Source organism: Gymnodraco acuticeps, unplaced genomic scaffold (assembly GCF_902827175.1).
Source record: "Gymnodraco acuticeps unplaced genomic scaffold, fGymAcu1.1, whole genome shotgun sequence".
In the NCBI taxonomy this organism is placed as follows: Eukaryota; Metazoa; Chordata; class Actinopteri; order Perciformes; family Bathydraconidae; genus Gymnodraco; species Gymnodraco acuticeps.
The window spans coordinates 1-17,944 of record NW_022990138.1 but is presented as its reverse complement, the minus strand read 5'-3'; the positions used below and the strand labels follow the sequence as shown (position 1 = coordinate 17,944).

The window sequence follows — 17,944 nt, the reverse complement described above, 5'->3', positions numbered from 1 at the left end:
CCGAGATACTTGAACTATATAACACATTTAAAAGCGATTTTTGGTCGAGCCAAATTGCTGTACATGTAATAAAAACACATTGCTACAATCACAGTAGGGGTAAGGACTCATTCCCTACTTGGAGTGGACAGTCCATCGGTTTCCAAAATGTAATATAGTAAAATATTGCAGTATTTACATAGAAATTGAATGGAATAAGCTAATCTTATTACTAAGCTCCACATATATACCATTGAACCTCACATGTGCTGGTGTGTGTGGTGTAAACCCAACCCTCTGCAGACCCTCTACAAGAGTGTGTGCACGCAGGTAGGGATTTTCTGAATGAAATATTGCCCATCTCATTGCAGCCCATCAGCTGTACATTAGCCAATTGGATCCGAGCCTCAGTCTGCACACCGCACTCTCAGCAGCTCTTGGTATTCTTTCTCTTTAGTCGTTGCTTCAGTTCAGTAAGGGTTAATCTGCTCCTAGGCTGCTTAATACGCACAAAGGCAGAACTCAGTAACCTGCTGCAAACTCAGTATGCTGCACCACGCTTTCATCTCTGGAGGAAACCAGTTTTTACCTAAAATAACGTTTTCTAGGTCGCACAACTAAATGAAGTTTTATGCAATTGTAATATGGACTTTTGTAGTATTCAAATAGCACTTGATTAGTTTAAGGCTTATGTGTTAAAATACTGTTTATGAAGTATTGTGGAGTTGCAGAGCTATGCCTGCCTACAAAAGGTTTTCTATAGAATTAACATTAACATATTTTTTTGATTCAGCTTCTCTTAAAAAATCACATTGTAATCATTCAATATATTTTTCAATGATATTGAGTATTATGATTAGAAAATGATCAATCTCTCCAATGTCGTGAATAATATCCCAATTGCAGTATCAGTGAAAATAATCACAATTAGTTTATCTAAATGGCGCAGCACGACTGTTTTATCTGCCACACATATCCCGTATTCCTGTCTCATTAGTTTGGTTGTGGAAGACATTGTGTTTCTTCGTGGATTATCATTGCCTACATGCTGTAGTTGTCTGAGGTCCGTTGAAGCTTTTATCTGTGAGAAAGTGTCTGATAAGGAGTGAGATTCAAACCGAGACAGCTGCTGTGTCTCGGCAAAGATCCTCTTGTTGGTCGATACTGTCTGCAGCTCTGACTCTGTCCAGGGTAGGGATGCATACCGGTATCCGGTATTACCGAAATACCGGTTACTGGTGGCTACGGTATACCGTACCGAAATCAGATCCGGTTTTCGATACTTTAAAAAAAAAAAAAAAAAAAAAAGTTTTTTTATTTAATTTTTTTAATTAATTTTAAAAGTGAGTCCGTAGCCCGTGATGGCGGGTGTTATAAATTAGATTGCATAATCGTTTTTCTTCATATTTTATGTATTGTTCATTGTTTGTTCAATACTAGAAAGGTAAAAGTCCCACGAATGAACTGTGATGGGATTTGTTTTCTCTCACCAGCAAATGTTGATTTTAAAGATGAGATTTGTTTGTTTGTGCAATGCCAAGATCTCATGACCTTTATTCTATTATGTATTTGTTCTCTAGTCGAATCTCAGGTTTAACATTAATTATAACGGTGCTATAACGGTCTGTTTGCATTGACAAGATGTGCTATTCACGCGGCACACCTGATGGCGGGGTGTTATAAAAGATATTCCATAAACGGCTTTCTTCATATTTTTTATGTATCTTTCATTGTTTGTTCAGTAAAAGGTCCAAGAAGTCCCACAATTGAATTTAATATTCATTTGACATGTTAACTATATCGTAAAGCGCTTCATGGGAGTAATTGTGGGATGATACATTTTCAAAGTATCACGATATGTATCGGTTGAGTATCGGTATCGTTCAGTGGTATCGGTATCGGTATCGTAAAAAAGTCAACGATATGCATCCCTAGTCCAAGGTCTCCTGCAAAGACACGCACACACATGCCTTCACTCCGAGGTGTTTAAGGTGTTCTTAAAACATTAAGAAATGAAGATGATTGAAGTTGCAATTTTTCAAATCAAACCGACGAGTAAGTCAGACGTGAAGGTCTCATCGGACAACATGAAACGTCACGTGTCAGCACTTTTCATTCCCGGCCAGTAATCAAGGAACCAAGCGTTGTTTTTCTACCTGAGCACCAGTAGAACGGACCCTGAACTCACCACGAGGTTTTTAAGAAACCCAACTAGCGCCTCTCGCCAAGAACAGGAAGGATCACAGAGGTCACTTGAGCATTCCAGGGTGTCTCTTTCCCACAGGAAGAGAGGGACATGAGCCAGCGCTTCCTGTGCCGTGGACACACTCACCTTTCATCACATTCTGCCACTCTGAGAGCCTCTAACTCGGCCCGGACTAACACTGTGTAAACGCAGCGCTAACCTGCAGGCCGCAGCACTTTTAGGGGGCAGAGCGGTCCGATTACACACCCCCCGCCCCCCCGAGGGAGGGTCTGCGCTCCTGTCACGCTGCTGTTTGTCTGCGTTACAATCTGAGCATCCTGGGTGATGGAGCCAAGGTTAGATTCAGAGGGTCAGCCGGAGTTCTGCGCCTCAGTGTTGTTGTGCAGCTTTTCCCCCTTTTCAACGCATTAACATTTTTTCCTCAAGTACTCATGTGTGACTGCAGCTGCTGTTTCTCTTCATTCATGATTATGACTCGTATTTCCAGAAAATTACGCGTTTAAAACAAACAACTTGTCTCTGTAGAAAATGTAATCTGGGCTTTGTTGCGGTGTAGAAAAACCTTGAAGATACTATTGGACATTTAAGGGTGTAACCCCAGTTTAATGAAGTAACAACCGAGTACACAGCGCCACAAAAAGGTGGTTTTAAAGTTGATTTCATATTCGGTCATGCCTCTTTTATTCTGCATCATCAGTACATTTCATTAAGATGCACTTTATTAATCTCTCACACAGGGATAATGAAAACAAATTCACCGGTAGGTACAACTGTACAAATATAAAGGTTAATAATACTTAAAAAAGGTATACATGTGTAAGTGTGCGAAACCAAAGTAGGTTCAGTCATTTTATATCATCAAGATAAGATTTGATAAACCTTTATTGATGTTGTCGGGTAATTCAGGTGTCTTAGAAGCAACATCAATAAAAACGGTGAAACACAGGATAGGAACAGTACGATTCACACGAGAATAATAAAAATAACAAAATGGGTTTCTCTCCCACTCACTTGTCAAACATGTCACAGTAGAGGCACAGCATACACATATGGACCTCAACATGAGCAGAAAAGGGCCCCTTCAAGGGTGTTTACATATACACAGACATGGATCATTATGTTAAATATATATACATGCTTGTTTAGAAGTCCAAAGTAGGTACATGTTGGTGCAAATCACAAGTACACACACTGCAGGTTGTTTGAGGTTTTATGAGGGGGTCCAGCCTTTAGAGCCTGATGGCTCCAGGCACACGTTACTAAGCCATGTCTTCCTTTGTTGTGGCCTGGTGATTTAGGGTTATTCTGTCATGCAGGTCCCAGCCCTCTGAGTCCAGGTCATTATTAGTAACCTCCGTGCTAACGCTGCTTCCCTCTGGAGTTCAGTAGGTTGTTGTTTTCCTTGTAGCGAATGGACGAGGGACGAAGAGGAGGAAGGAGGCCATGCAGCAGTGTGTGAGAAGCTGTGAGGATGAAGATGTGCTATTTCTGAGCAGCCAAACATGTTTTTCTTATTCCCTTTTAGCTGGTAGTGTTGTTTTTCCTCACACTGGTGTATTGTGTGCCGCTAAAGGAACTCCTGGCAGCAGAACGATAACAGCGGTGGCACAAAAGAGGGTCAGCGCAGGTTAAAGCACAGGGGACACACTCATCAAGGTGTCTAAGATTAGCTGTTATTCTCAGTATAAGTTTTCTGAATCACATTGGATGTCATATTATAGTTCGAACAGGAAGTGGACGTAAACGAAATAGCCAAATGTCCTCATCGTGACCCTCTGGGGAGGCAGTGGGAATCCCCTTCAGTTAAACACCACAGTTCCGTTAAAGCAATATCCGCCTTTAAACAATGCCTAAATCTGCTTTTGTGCTGAACCCGATGATGTTGAGATAATGCCGTTTGTGTGTGTGTGCCCGTGTGCCAGAGTAGAGAGCATAACGTGATGGATCCTATACAGCAGCTTTATCAGCCAGGTGTTATTGTGTTCTTATGAAAGAGTGAAACCCTATTCGAAGCTGCACTATTTCACAGAGAAAGTCAACAGTCGCAACGGAAGAAATCCATTGTAGAAGAAGAAAATATACCAACTCCTCTCTAGTTATATTATTATCAATAGAACTGCATTTTATTGTCAATCTTTTTATATAATAAATAATATATATATAATATATCTACTTGATTAATGGACTAACCTTTAAAGCTCAACAGAAGATGCTAATTGAATAAAAGTGGGATCGCCATGTCACACAAACATGTTTCAGGGGGTCCGCGGGGTCTTAAAAAGTATTAAAGGGCATTTTCCAAGGTATTAAATGTTGTAGCTTGTTTTCATTAAGTATATAAATGGTCCAAAGAGGTTGTATTCTACAGTCTGCCTGAATGTAATCATTGCGTAGGTGTGTAGTGTGATTCTGTGTAGTTTATTTATGGCATCCCGTTGGGTTTGACGTCATCTGAACAGGACATCGCACGCTCACTGCTTGATAATAATAATAATACATTTATTTTGGGGGGTGCCTTTCATAACACCCAAGGACACCTTACAGGGTTACAGATTTACAATTTACATTTACAATTTTACCTTACAAATTAAAACAGTGGATTTAGTGAAGTATCAGCCGGGGTAAGACGAGACAAACAACAGGAAATTGACTACAAAAGGACACAGGGTGCAGATTATAAAGAAAATGCCAGTTTGAACAGGTGGGTTTTGAGTTGGGTTTTGAATGTTGTTATGGAATCAGACTGTCGGATGTGTCGTGGCAGGGTGTTCCAGAGTCTGGCCGAGCAGCTGAAAGCTCGAGCACCCATGGTTTTGAGGCGATAGCTTGGGACGGTGAGAAGTCCTATGGACGAAGAGCGGAGGGTGCGGGAGGGGGTGTACTCCTGAAGGAGGTCAGTGATGTAGATGGGGACAAGGTTATGGACAGCTTTGTATATGAGTAGAATGTTTTTGTAGTCAATACGGTAGCGTACAGGAAGCCAGTGTAGCGCACGAAGGTCCGTTTACGCCGGTTGTTAAACAACATCGTTATGGGGAAATGCAAGTCTGCGTCCAAATGGTTGGAAGATAAGGAGGAAGGACAATCAATACTGTATATAGTCAATGTGAGGTAAAGTGTGTCGCCAAGGTAACCGGTTAGAACTCCAAGTGGAGATGAGGTCTTAAAATGTGTGGAAAGGGTCTTAAAAAAGGTCTTAAAAGGGATTCCATTTGACTTCAGGATTCCTGCATATACCCTGTGTTAAGTTTTGTATGTTTTGAGCAATGATTTGAGCAGTAATAGTTTATTAAAAAAAGGATAATTTAATTTATATTTCTTCAATAATGGCATCAAAATACGGTAACATTTAATAGAATCTGCATGTTTTAAGTGTTAACCTTTTATTAATATCCCACTGTGTATGTGCTATTTCCTATGTTTATATATCGTTTTTTTTACTTTAAATCCTCTTTCCCCCTATTTTTATTAATGACATCACAGTTGGGTTTAATGTTAACATAAAATAGAATCAGGGCGTTTTAAGTCTTCTCCTGTGTTGAGACTTAACGATTAGAAACAGTTATTACTTCATCTCACTGTGGCTGTCATCTTTTCTGTATTTCTAGATTGATTTTGTATTTTTCTCCCTATTTTGAATGTACACTAACCCCTCTCCCCCCCCCCCCTCTTTATTCTCAGATGTGCACCCCAGCCAACACACCAGCGACGCCCCCTAACTTCCCCGACGCGCTGACCATGTTCTCCCGGCTGAAGGCGTCCGAGAGCTACAGCGCAGGAAGCCCCGCCTCCATGGCCACCTCCCCCCCGCCCCCCCAGGTCGGAGGCTGGGGGGTTTCACCAAACGTACCCAATGTGCCGCAACCTCCACTGGGACTCTGGACTCAGGGGCCGTCCCCCCCCACGCAGCCCTGCCCCGCCTGGCCCACGGGCGTCAACCCCCACACAGGGGTGGAGCAGAAAGTTAGCGTAGCCATGGAGGCCGAGAGATGAAGGGCAGCACGGGACTGAAACAACTCCCCTTTTCCTGGGGAGGGAAACAGGGAGGAGGGCGGGGGGTAAAGAGGGAGGGAGAGGATAGTGGGTAGAAATGGGTTTTGGTCTTTGTCCCAGGAGTGAGACGGAAACTACGCAAAAACCAAGAAAACTCAACGTGGACATTTTAAGAAGGGGAGGAACCAATGCAAATGTCAATACAAAAAAATTGAAAAATGAAACGCACACACACAGTAATAAGAGAGAGGTCTTTGTTAGTTTTCCTAAGTAAATGCATAGATAAGATATTATTGAACTTAAAAAAAAAAGTAAGAAATCGTCACGCCCAAGGATTCTATGTGATGTTCGAGGACATTCGAGGCAGCAGCATCATCTTCTGTTTAGTTTTCATCTTATTTTCAGCCAGTGTTTCTTTGTGTTTTGTGCCGCTGGTGTTTCTGTGTTTCTGTGCTGCATGCGGAGAGAGGGACTTGCTTTGAGACGTGTTTTGAGATTGACTCAAACATCAACACGCACTTGAGTGTGTACGCATGTGAGCGGGTTTGTAATCAAAAAATGTATACACACACATATATATATTCACACACACACACATTTAGAGTTTGGAGGAAACACCTCCATACTGTCATCCCCATCGTCAAAGGTGGGGCTTTTCTTACCTCACCTGCTGGTCACCTGACTTCTTTCAGCCAATCAGGGATTCTTAAACCAAGCGTTGCCGCCGCAGGATGTTTTTAAAGGTCTTTGTTTCTTAAAGGCAGCAGCTTTATGCTAACTGATCCTCGCAGCGATGGCTTTTTTCCGGACACACTTCTCCGCTGTATCGTTTTTCCAGAAGAGTTGGGTTATTACAAGAAAAATAAAAGTGAGAAAATTATGGTTTAATATAATATCGTTTATAAAATGTTCTGTTTTTGTTCAAGGGGTAAGGGAGGTGGCTTTTCAATAAATGGGGTGGGACTTTCTGGTTGATTTTCTTTTTTAAAGAGTGAATCAAACGCAGCTAAAAACGGCTACAGATTTCTTTTAAAGAGTAAAAAAGAAACTGCTCCATCTTTGTAAAACAGAATTGCCACTTTGCATGATGTGTTCATAACGTGTACATGAGGTCGAGTCATCTTTATGGGAGGGGGGGCGGAGTTAAAGAGGGGGGGCGGTGGTGGATCTCATTCCCAGCGCTATCGGAGATGCAATAGATGAGCGTTTCTCTACAAAGAGTCACTTTGAGGTGAAATTGGAAAAGGGTCTTGTTAGAAATGACAAACAAAGGAAAACAGGAGTGGGGCAGCTTCGGGGGGCCCACCACCAAATATTTGGGGTCACTACAGACTCCTTCAGATATACAGTATATATATTTACCCTCAGATGCTGTACTACAGAGGGGGGTTTCCAACATCTCACATTTGACCGGTCCCTGGTCCATTCATACCGCGGAGGGGTGATTCAGGGAGGACCCTGGTATACGGCAATATTTAAAAAAACAGGGTCTGCCCCGTTTTAGTTTCTCCTGCATTATTTTTCCATTTGATACAAGAGTAAGAGATATTTTGAATAGATGAGGGTCCTTTTTTCTCAAAATTATGGATATAATACTGAATAAATAAGCAACTTATTTTTTTTTTATTATTTAGAATAATGTTTGAGTTCAACCTTTTCCATGCTTCATACTTTATTTGGTTAAATCAGAGAGCGTTTCTGGGTGGGCTTGTTCCTAAATTGTTTCTCATGTATGTTTCCCCCCACTTGTATGAGACCATTCCCACAATATTTGTGGACTACCTGATAATTAACTTATCATTTTTGTGAACCTAAATAAATATTGTATGTCAACCTAAGCGGTATTGGTTTACGTGTGTGTGTGTGTGTGTGTGTGTGTGTGTGTGTGTGTGTGTGTGTGTGTGTGTGTGTGTGTGTGTGTGTGTGTGTGTGTGTGTGTGTGTGTGTGTGTGTGTGTGTGTGTGTGTGTGTGTGTGTGTGTGTGTGTGTGTAAATGGATGCGTCATAATCTCACGCTTGGCTGCCTCTCAGCCAGCCGGGCTACACACTAGTGTCCTACAAACCTCACTCTCTCTCAGTCTGTCTATCTCCAATTCAAATTCAAACAAGCTTTATTGTCATGACCATAATGACAAATATAACAGACTACTCTATACAGTTGTGTATGTATACCAAAATAAATAAATACATTCATGGTTGGTGGCCTTCAACATCAAGACAAAATTATTGCTATTTGTCCAGCATATAGCTCATACTATATATATATACATAATACTTCCCTCATGTTGTGGCAGGCATTATTTTCCCAGTGGCTTACCATTTTAATTAAATTACATTTTTATTGAATCAATTCAGTTCAAATGGCCCTTTTATGGTTTATGGGTTTTACCTTTCCTGTAGTGTGTTATATAGGTTGTTGTGTAGGATACAGTAAAAGCACGAAATACAAATATGAACCATTGCATGAAAGAACCCCTTTAGTATTTATATTAATATTACATCTCTCTCTCTTTCTTTCTGACAACTAAGAAGTCTGTCTGAAGTTTTAAAAGGAAGACGTGCCAAATCCAAAATGGAGAAAGTCTTCTGAAAGAGACCACCTGTATGTTCGCCTCCCTAAAGCCACTCCTCTCCAGATGTAAACACAAACTAACCAGAGCTGTCCACACACAAATAAACACACGCATGCACACACACACACACACACACCACAAATGCCAGTGGTGTAATGGTCATTATAGCGAAAGGGTCACAGAGTTCTCCGTGTCCTCAGCCCACCTCCTGGCTGCTTCCACAGGAAATAAAACAGTCTCTGCTGATTTTGTGTGTGTGTGTGTGTGTGCGCGTGCGCGTGCGTGCGTGTATCGCTGTGCCAATCTGAGCTGTGAGAGTGTGTCAGCGAGGTTGGGTTGGCATCGGGATCTGTGGTGCTTCGGAGTATGTGGGAACAGGAATATAAATCAGGGTTGGTACCAGAGAGGCACAGCGTGATGGCACACAGGGTCTCAAACTGGGGCGTGGATATGGAGAAAATCTGAATCTGGTTTTTGGCCAAGTAGATTTACAGATAAAGGACTTAGCTTTAAATAAGGCATACATAAACGCAGCAAGTGGAGTTCAGTTATAAAAAAGGACAACAAATAATACTATTATAAAAGAGAATATGGCAACAATAACGCCATTTTGCGATATCAAAAATCTAGCACGATCTAGCCTAATATCACAATATCGATAAAGTATAGTTCTTGTATCAAGGCCTGTCTCAAGGCAACCACTAACTTATTTCCCTTTTTATCACAACCTCACTGCAAAGAGTGCTGTAAATTGAAAATCTATTACAGTTTGTTACTGAAAATAGCTAATGCTAAGTACCCACTGTTTCTATTTACTCCCAACAAACTGCTGATGACACACATAACTCATATTCTGAAGTCATCACTTTGCCATGAAGGAGCCACCAGACACCACATGAAAGATTCATCCTCCAGCATCTTAAATCATCAGATTACATGACAGCACCCACTTATTAAAAGAGGATGAGGAAATGCATCGTTAACATGAGTCAGATGTTGTTGTACTGCTGTGGAGTTTATAGTATCTAACCTTAACGCTAAAGAGGTCCATATTTTGTTCTGGGTCATTGCATGCTGTGGACACAACACAGCCTGTGTAAACAGCGATTTATTAGCCAGCTGCTGTGGGAATTACCACTGGTGATTTAGTTTGACCTTAATCTATATGTTAATTGTATTTTCTGTTTACAAATAGGACTACTTTTCAGAAATGATCCAGTCTTTAATTGACCTCCTTAAATATGTATCTTTAATGCCAACAGATCTTTTTATTTGTATTTTATCTTTGTATTTCTGGTGTTATTCTGAACTGGAGAACCGTTCACAAACCTAATTCCCCCTTTGATAATTAACGTATTTCTAAATCTGAAATCAGTTTAAGTGCACTACAGCACAACTATATCTTACTTCAATTCTACTTAAAGGCACCCTGTAGCAAGGGCGGTTCTAGGGGGGGGGGGCAGGGGGGGGGCAATGCCCCCTAACACTGCCTTTGGACCCCCCTGTGGTCCCCCTGAAAATGAAAAAAAAAGGTTTATTATTAAACTATTCATAATATGGCTGACGGAATAGGTGGAACTGACGATATTTCTAATTCTAGTCGGACCCATTAGAGAGAGCACACCTTTATCTATTTCATATAGTTGTAAAAAATAAAGTAAGAAATCATTCCATGGTATAACTATAAGACAGTAACAAAAATTAAAAACAATTTAAAAGGGGAGTGATTAGTCAAATATGCATAAATAAAAAGAAAGAATGCTAACTAGGTAACATAAGGTAAGAATAAACAAGTGTAAATGATTTGTTATTGGTTGTGATCATATTCCAAAGATTTTTGGATTATTGAAAAGTATACAGCTCCCTTTCATCTGAGTGTTGAGAGCTGTATCCATACATTCATTTTGTGCTCAAAGTGCACCAGATTAATGCATTTCACTTCAACATTTAAAAAAAATAATAATCCTCCCCCAGACCCCCCTAGAGAATGTGAGATCCACCCCCAAATAAAGCAGGTTCAAATAATTAAATTGCATACATTTTATTTTAGTAAGCACTGAAAACGGGTCCCACAGACCCAAACAGAACACAAAGGTTAAAGGTCAGCATATAATAATGTTAAAATGTGCTAAATATATATACTGCAAAAAAACAACAAAAGAGGAGTAAAAGTAGCTCACGACTTGTTTTATATTTTGAAAGTAGCTCTCATCTTAAAAAAGGTTGGAGACCCCTGCATTAGAGCGTAAAAACTGTAACTATAAGTATCTGAAATAAATATGTGTAATGAAACAAATACCAATAACTGTATTGCTTTGCTTTCTTATGCACAATTACTTCATACTGTCTTTGTCTTTTTCGTCCTGCATTTATTGTGCCCCCCTCAGAAAATAGCTGGCCCCAGCCTGGCCCCCCCAGTCACATTGGTCTAGAACCGCCACTGCCCTGTAGACTAGAGTTTTTGATCACTTAGAGCACTTTGGAGCAAAACATATACACATATTAGTGGGTACTTTTTGTTGTGCTATTCACACTATCCCAGAGATTGACCACTGGTGGCAGCAATGAAGCAAGGAACATTACATTTCATTTAGCTGACGCTTTTATCCAAAGCGACTTACTTCATTTGACCAAGAAGATACAAACTTGAAGAAAACAGAATCATATAAGTACATCAGGTTTCATAGAGCCAAAATATTTCAAGTGCTACTCAACTGGCTTTAGATAAGCCAGTCCTTTATTAGTATATAAGTGCTTTGTTAGTAATTGTATCGCTCGAAGTGGAGTCGAAAGAGATGAGTTTTCAGTCCGTGCCGAAATGTGTAAGCTAACCTAGCATGTTGCTAACAAAATCAAAGAAGAAAAAGACTGCAAACAAGTAAGTAAAATGTCCACTTTGAGAAATACTTCAATACTACAACATTTTCTTTAGCCACATTCATATTTTCAGATTGTAAGGCTTAAGTGAAGCATCAAGGAAGCTTGGTGGGTGTTGTTTGAAAACAGGTCTGTGTGGCTAAGGAGCTAAAGTGTGTTGGTGAATGCTAACAGCAGAAATGTGGTTTTGTTTTTGTTAGAAAATGACAATAGGTTTATATTTGGCTTTCATATAGAGAAGTAGATACTGACAAACCCCCAAGTAGCATGCTTTAGCTCTTTAGAAACGGATAAAAGAGAAATGAGAAGGTTTATCCAAGGCTATAGAGCAGAAGCTAGCTAATTAAAAGGGCTAGTAAATGTCATGTTAATCTACTGTAGAAGCCAAGAGAGTTTCAATGTATGGTCCTGTTGCTAGCTAGCTATTTATCAAATCATCCGTTAAAAAACATTGTTTCTATGCATTAGATCAGCATACACTATAGCGTCCACTGTAGAAACAGACCAGGTGCTGGTGAGGTATGCAGGCGGACAGAGGGCAGTGTGTGTGTGTGTGTGTGTGTGTGTGTGTGTGTGTGTGTGTGTGTGTGTGTGTGTGTGTGTGTGTGTGTGTGTGTGTGATTCTGCAGAGAGCATAACGACACAGTGACTTTGGGTTTGTTTGTAACCAAGCACCTCACCTTCCTCTGTTCTCTCCACAGGTGAAGGCTCTGCACCAGACAACCTGCAGCTAGCAGCAGGAGGTGGGAGAAAGGTGAAACATGTACACACACACACACACACACACACACACACACACACACACACACACACACACACACACACACACACACACACACACACACACACACACACACACACACACACACACACACACACACACACACAGCTTCTGGTAGGCATTATGTGGAGAATGTAAGAATATGAGTCAGTGTGAAAAAGTGAAGTAAGGAAGGAAATAATGGTGGCATATAGTGACAGAGTGTGGAGTAAAGAGTGAATGGTAAGAGGGTTTCATATTGTGGAAAAACATTGTTAATTTAATTTAATTAGCTGATGTTTAAAGAGATGTTGTCCTCCTACAACTGCAAGACTACAGAGATAAAGACAATTGTAAAAGCTGGTAAAAATGAGTTGGGAAATGAATGTGTGTTTCTCAATAATGTTGAATCATCAGCCTCGGACTCTGTTCTTGGGTCGCCTGTAAACTGTTAAAGCTAGCCGCGAATGAAGCCTTCTGTCATGGCCATAACTACCATGATGCTTGACTTCATGAACAGATAACTCTGTGGTTTGAGGATTTAAATCCAGTTATTTATAGCAGGGTTTATGTACTGTTTGTACTTTATATTTGAGCTTTTAAATCTCACATAACCCAGTAGCTTTCTGTCCAAAAATAATATTGCTAGAGGAAATAACACACTAAAATCAGCCTGAGTTGAGCTTTCACTACTCTTCTGAAGAAAATAAAGTGTTGTTAAATATGTTAGAGAAAGTTGGATTTGATTTGAAAACCTTGGCATTATAAAAAATAGAAGAAGTTGTTTTGTTAGTATTCAAACACTTCATGGCTTTAACGGCGCTTCTGTTGCTAAGACTCACAATCACTTATATCTGCTGAATGTGTAATTAGGCAACAGGTTGTTAACACATCTCCCATATCAGCTTCTGAAGGTGATAAGATGTCAGTGCTGTGTTTACAACTTGCAGTGTTATCTGCACTCAGGTGGACACAATTGTAATGTAGCTTTAAGCATTATTATAACTGGAAATACTTTTACATTAAAGCCGCCAGTCAATGGGTTTCCTGCTCTTGTTTGTTTACAGTAATTTTTTCCATTTTTCGAAATAATACGCCAATGATTCACTGATGTTAAACAGTGTCGCAATAGCACCTGGTAGATCTGTAGTTCAGCCAGTGGGTGTGTGGGTGTGTGGGTGTGTGTGTGTGTGCATGACCGCAGTGAACCTGTAACAATGGCTGTGTGCCATTCCAGCCACTCTGTGCCCGAGATCCTGAGTTGGACACAAAGCCGGCTTTATCTGCACCCTCACTGTTGTCTCAGTGCTGCCTGGCTGGAGGCATTAGCACACACACACACACACACACACACACACACACACACACACACACACACACACACACACACACACACACACACACACACACACACACACACACACACACATACCATGTATACATTACTTCAGGGGACATTACATTGACTTTCATGCATTTCCTGGAGACTTATCCTAACCTTAACCATAACCAACACATGCCTAACCCTTACCCTAACCCTAAACCTAACCAAGTCTTCACCCTAAAATTAATGATTGCCCTCATGGGGAGGGCAATTTGTCCCCATAAGGGAGATGAGTCCCCACACGTGACTATGTAAACAGATTTAGGTCCCCACAAGTATAGTAATGCTAGGCCACACACACACACACACACACACACACACACACACACACACACACACACACACACACACACACACACACACAGTGCCAAAACAATACATTACACTTAGACTGGAAGCAGGAGGAAGTTGTGTGTATGTGTGTGTGTGCAATATGTGAATTTTTGACCATAAAGAGACCAATGGACGAAATGACAGAGACAGACGAACGCTGTTTCTGTTCCCATGTGATGTTCGGAAGAAAGTAGTATATGATGCTTTATCTGTGTGTGTGTGTGTGTGTGTGTGTGTGTGTGTGTGGACAGTATCCTTTACTTCCACACACACACACCCTATTATGCTTTTGGGGGGGGTTTCCATTTCCTGTAGTGTGTTATATAGGTTTTTTGTGCTCCTACAGGCTAGCTCTCCAACACACTGTACGTGATAGGCTAAGGGGCGGGACATCTCTAAGTGGTTGACCAATCCCAACAGAGCCGGCCAGCTAACCAATCAGAGCAGACTGGGCTCTGGTTTCAGACAGAGGGTGAAAAGAGAAAAATGAAGAGCTTTTTGAACATTAAAGCATGGAGACATGTCCCAGTAAATACAAATATGAACCTGCAAATGAGTATCATAGGGCCTCTTTAAGGAAAATGCTTGAGTAATGTAATTTGTTAACTTTCTTGACTGTATTTGAGAGTAAAAACATGATGCATTCATAGATTTCCTCTCCTTTCTTTCTTTTTCACTTCCCGCTCTCTTTCTTCTCAACACCTCCCCCCCGTCTCCTCTTCCTCTTCTCTGCAGACACTTCCATGAACATGATTTCTCACGTTCTGCTCACCAACGCTTCCCCTCCCGCACAAAGAGCTTGGAATGTGGACAAAAGAGATTTTATAAAAGACACGGAGGACAAAACGAGCCATAAAACCCATTTACAGGTGAATTAGCAGGTTGTTACACTGCAGGACATCACAGACAGATGTTCTCACAGGAACAGTGAAGAGGCTGTTAACCCTTTGTGTTCAGAGACGTTCAGCATGTATGCAGAAAAAGGCCTTGAAGGTACAATATGTACGGCAAGGTGAGTTCATGTACATTTCCACACAAGGCCATTTTAAGAGGATGGAAAACAAAAAATGCATATATAAACACAAGAAGTAAAAGTAAGAATGTGCATGTGAGTAAAAAGTCAAATCATAAAATAGATTTAAAAGGAAAAAGTTAAGTAATGCACAAAATATGTATATTACAATGTTTACAGTGGTTTAATTGTATTACTAAAATATACTTAATTGTCTTTTGACTGCCTGAAGCATAATAATATAAGATAAGATGTACTTTATTGATACCAATTTGAGAAATGTTTGCATTGCAGAAGCATAAAAGTCAAGGCATTGCACATAAGAGAAATTCAAATGAGTAAAAATAAACAATTCTAAAATGTAAACATCTCAAAATCGAAATAAAACAGCATTCAAAAAGTCGAAAATATACATGTTGAAATACCAATTTCCCCCAGCGACTGAAAATTACACATTGTGCGTTTAAAGTTAATAATCAGCTATTTTACTACCCGTTAAACTGGCAAAGTCACATTCCCATGCTCCTTCATACCTTCAGTTAATTTTTTACGACCCATCATGAGCTTATGGCCGTCTGCTTCACTTCCAAAAGGATTTTCCCGCTTCTCTCCGGCTCTGTGGCGACAGCAGGGGTTCGATTAGATTACATGAAACATTAATGATCCCCGCGGGGAACCGACATTGTACATCAAAGGAAAATAGGTTGAAAAGAAGAAGAAAGCAAACATACAGCTAACATCTCCAACATGTAGTTACCGATGTTTAAATAGGTGACAGTATAATGAGTACGAGTAGACATTTCCTCCATTTAAATAGCTTTCATGATGTCTTGTGAATAATTCTCGTGTTAGCATAAAAGCATTTGCTGATCAGCATTAAACACAAACAACTGAGACCAGACTGTTCTCATACTCTGTACCTATATGAACTAATGCACTATAATACAAAAATAACCCACGTAATTGTGAGCCAGGACAAGTGATGTAGTGTAAAAAATATAATACAGTATGTCAGGAAGAAGGTTGTTGGAACGGGTGTGTCCAAAAATACAGGACTTCCCGTGTCAAACCAAAAGTCAACATTGACTTATTTGTTGTGTAACTTTCGTACTTAAAGGGTGTTATGTAGCTTGTTCTGCATGTGAACGGTCTGCAGAGTCACAAACCCTCAAAGTACACCCTGTAGCGAGTAAAACTCTAACACAGAGAAGACCTGTCTGTGCTGCCCCAGAATGCCTCGTTGGACATTTCTCTTTTTCCATTGTTTACTTCTTGGGTATCGTGACGTTACGTCCGCGGAGCCGTTACGTTTGGACCAATCCACGGACTTCCTCACACACACACACTCGGCGGGACGTTGCGAGGCTCGCTGCTGCGAGGAGCGGGACACTGAGCTGGCTCACTGGTGTGGGGTCGGCGAGACACCGCGGAACTCAGCCTGGGCACACACACAAACTCCCAGCCAGGCTGCGGGTGTGTGTGTGTTTTCGGGCTGGGTTTCGCTGTGTCTCGCTGTCTCACTGACGGCCACTGGGCTCACAGGGAGGGGGGGGGGGGCAGGAGCTCCAACGAGCCGTTTAGGACAGAGAGTGAATACACATACTAGACAGAGATGCTGTGAGAAACCAATGTGAGTTTGGACAATTGCACAATTTAAATGTATTCTAGTCGACCTCAACAATGGAATTATGATCAGTGGAAATGGCCATGACACGGGACCTTTAAGTAACGCAGCTTTTTTAGAGATTTGAACCGAACCCACAATCTAATCCTCAACCTAACCAAGTAGGTCTGTTGCCTCAACTGGTTCTGCACTGCAGGGCTCTGGTGACTGGACACTTGTACCAAAATGTACAAAGAATAACCCAAAAACGTTTCGTAAGGCAACATACAAACCATAGTACAAGGATCTGTTGCTGAGGCTTATGGGAATGTCTTTAGTTATGCAGCTTTTGGGTCATAAACTAGAGTGTTGGGCAATTTTCACCTGATTATGGAGCGAGATAAAATCACCCAAGTTTTTACGTTTAGTCCTGAGAGGGACATGAATGTCGTTTGCCAAACAACACATAGTGTACGATATACTGTAATAATCCATCCACTTAATGTTAAGATATTCCACTGAAACTGCCATCACTAGAGAAAGGCTGCTTAAGAGAACAAAATAGTACCAGCCTTATCCCTTAAGATTGACATTTACACTGGACTAACAGAACATCCTGTTTTATGCCTCAAAGCACTTTGCAAGTACTTAGAAAAGTCTTCTCAGCTGAAGTAGTGTATCTAAAAGTCAGTGTAGATTAAGTAAGAGTAAGAGTTCAAATGCTGCATGTATCTTGCTTAACAGCGTCCTAACAGGTGATCATGTGAGCAGAGGTGTTGACAGCTCAATCCATGTGAGACAGACGACTCTGCACACCAGGGAAACTCGTGTGATTTGTCCCCGTGATTTATCTTTGGTTGTAAGGCACAACAATGAGGTGATGTGCGTCTTTACAGCTCAGTGATCCTGTACGGAGTAGTTAAAGGAAAGCTGTGTTACATAAGCCTCTTGTAGCGAGCTGATGATTTACAGCAGCGATATGTGTGTGACCATAACTCGTGTGCTGTTAGGCGTCTGTGGGGGGTGTGATGAAGTGTCTCTGATGCAGCGTTGGATCCATCGTGCCTCGCCTGTCGCTGCGGCTGCAGAACTCGTTTCTCATATTAGACCTGCATGCTGGCAGCGTGCCCGACTTCCCCTCTCGCCCTCTTTTAACTCTCTTATCCAGGGTTCGAGTTATAAACTGAGCTCTATGGGGGTCTTTAAAACTAACGTGTGCTCGTG

General features: G+C 41.1%; 1 protein-coding gene and 1 long non-coding RNA gene across 2 annotated transcripts in view; both read left to right on the top strand.

Annotated features, from left to right (window-relative positions):
* The window catches only part of ubald1a (UBA-like domain containing 1a), a 29,762-nt gene extending 21,746 nt beyond the window's left edge, over positions 1-8,016 (top strand). Inside the window, exon 3 of the mRNA XM_034217138.1 lies at positions 5,867-8,016. Within this exon, the coding sequence (XP_034073029.1) occupies positions 5,867-6,178 (312 nt within the window). The 3' untranslated portion in view covers positions 6,179-8,016. The remainder of the gene's footprint in view (positions 1-5,866) is intronic.
* Positions 8,017-11,147: 3,131 nt separating this feature from the next.
* Positions 11,148-16,371, top strand: LOC117546775. The gene is made up of 3 exons (XR_004569074.1): positions 11,148-11,629; positions 12,330-12,382; positions 14,841-16,371. It is a non-coding gene; the product is annotated as an uncharacterized LOC117546775 (long non-coding RNA).
* Positions 16,372-17,944: the final 1,573 nt, after the last annotated feature.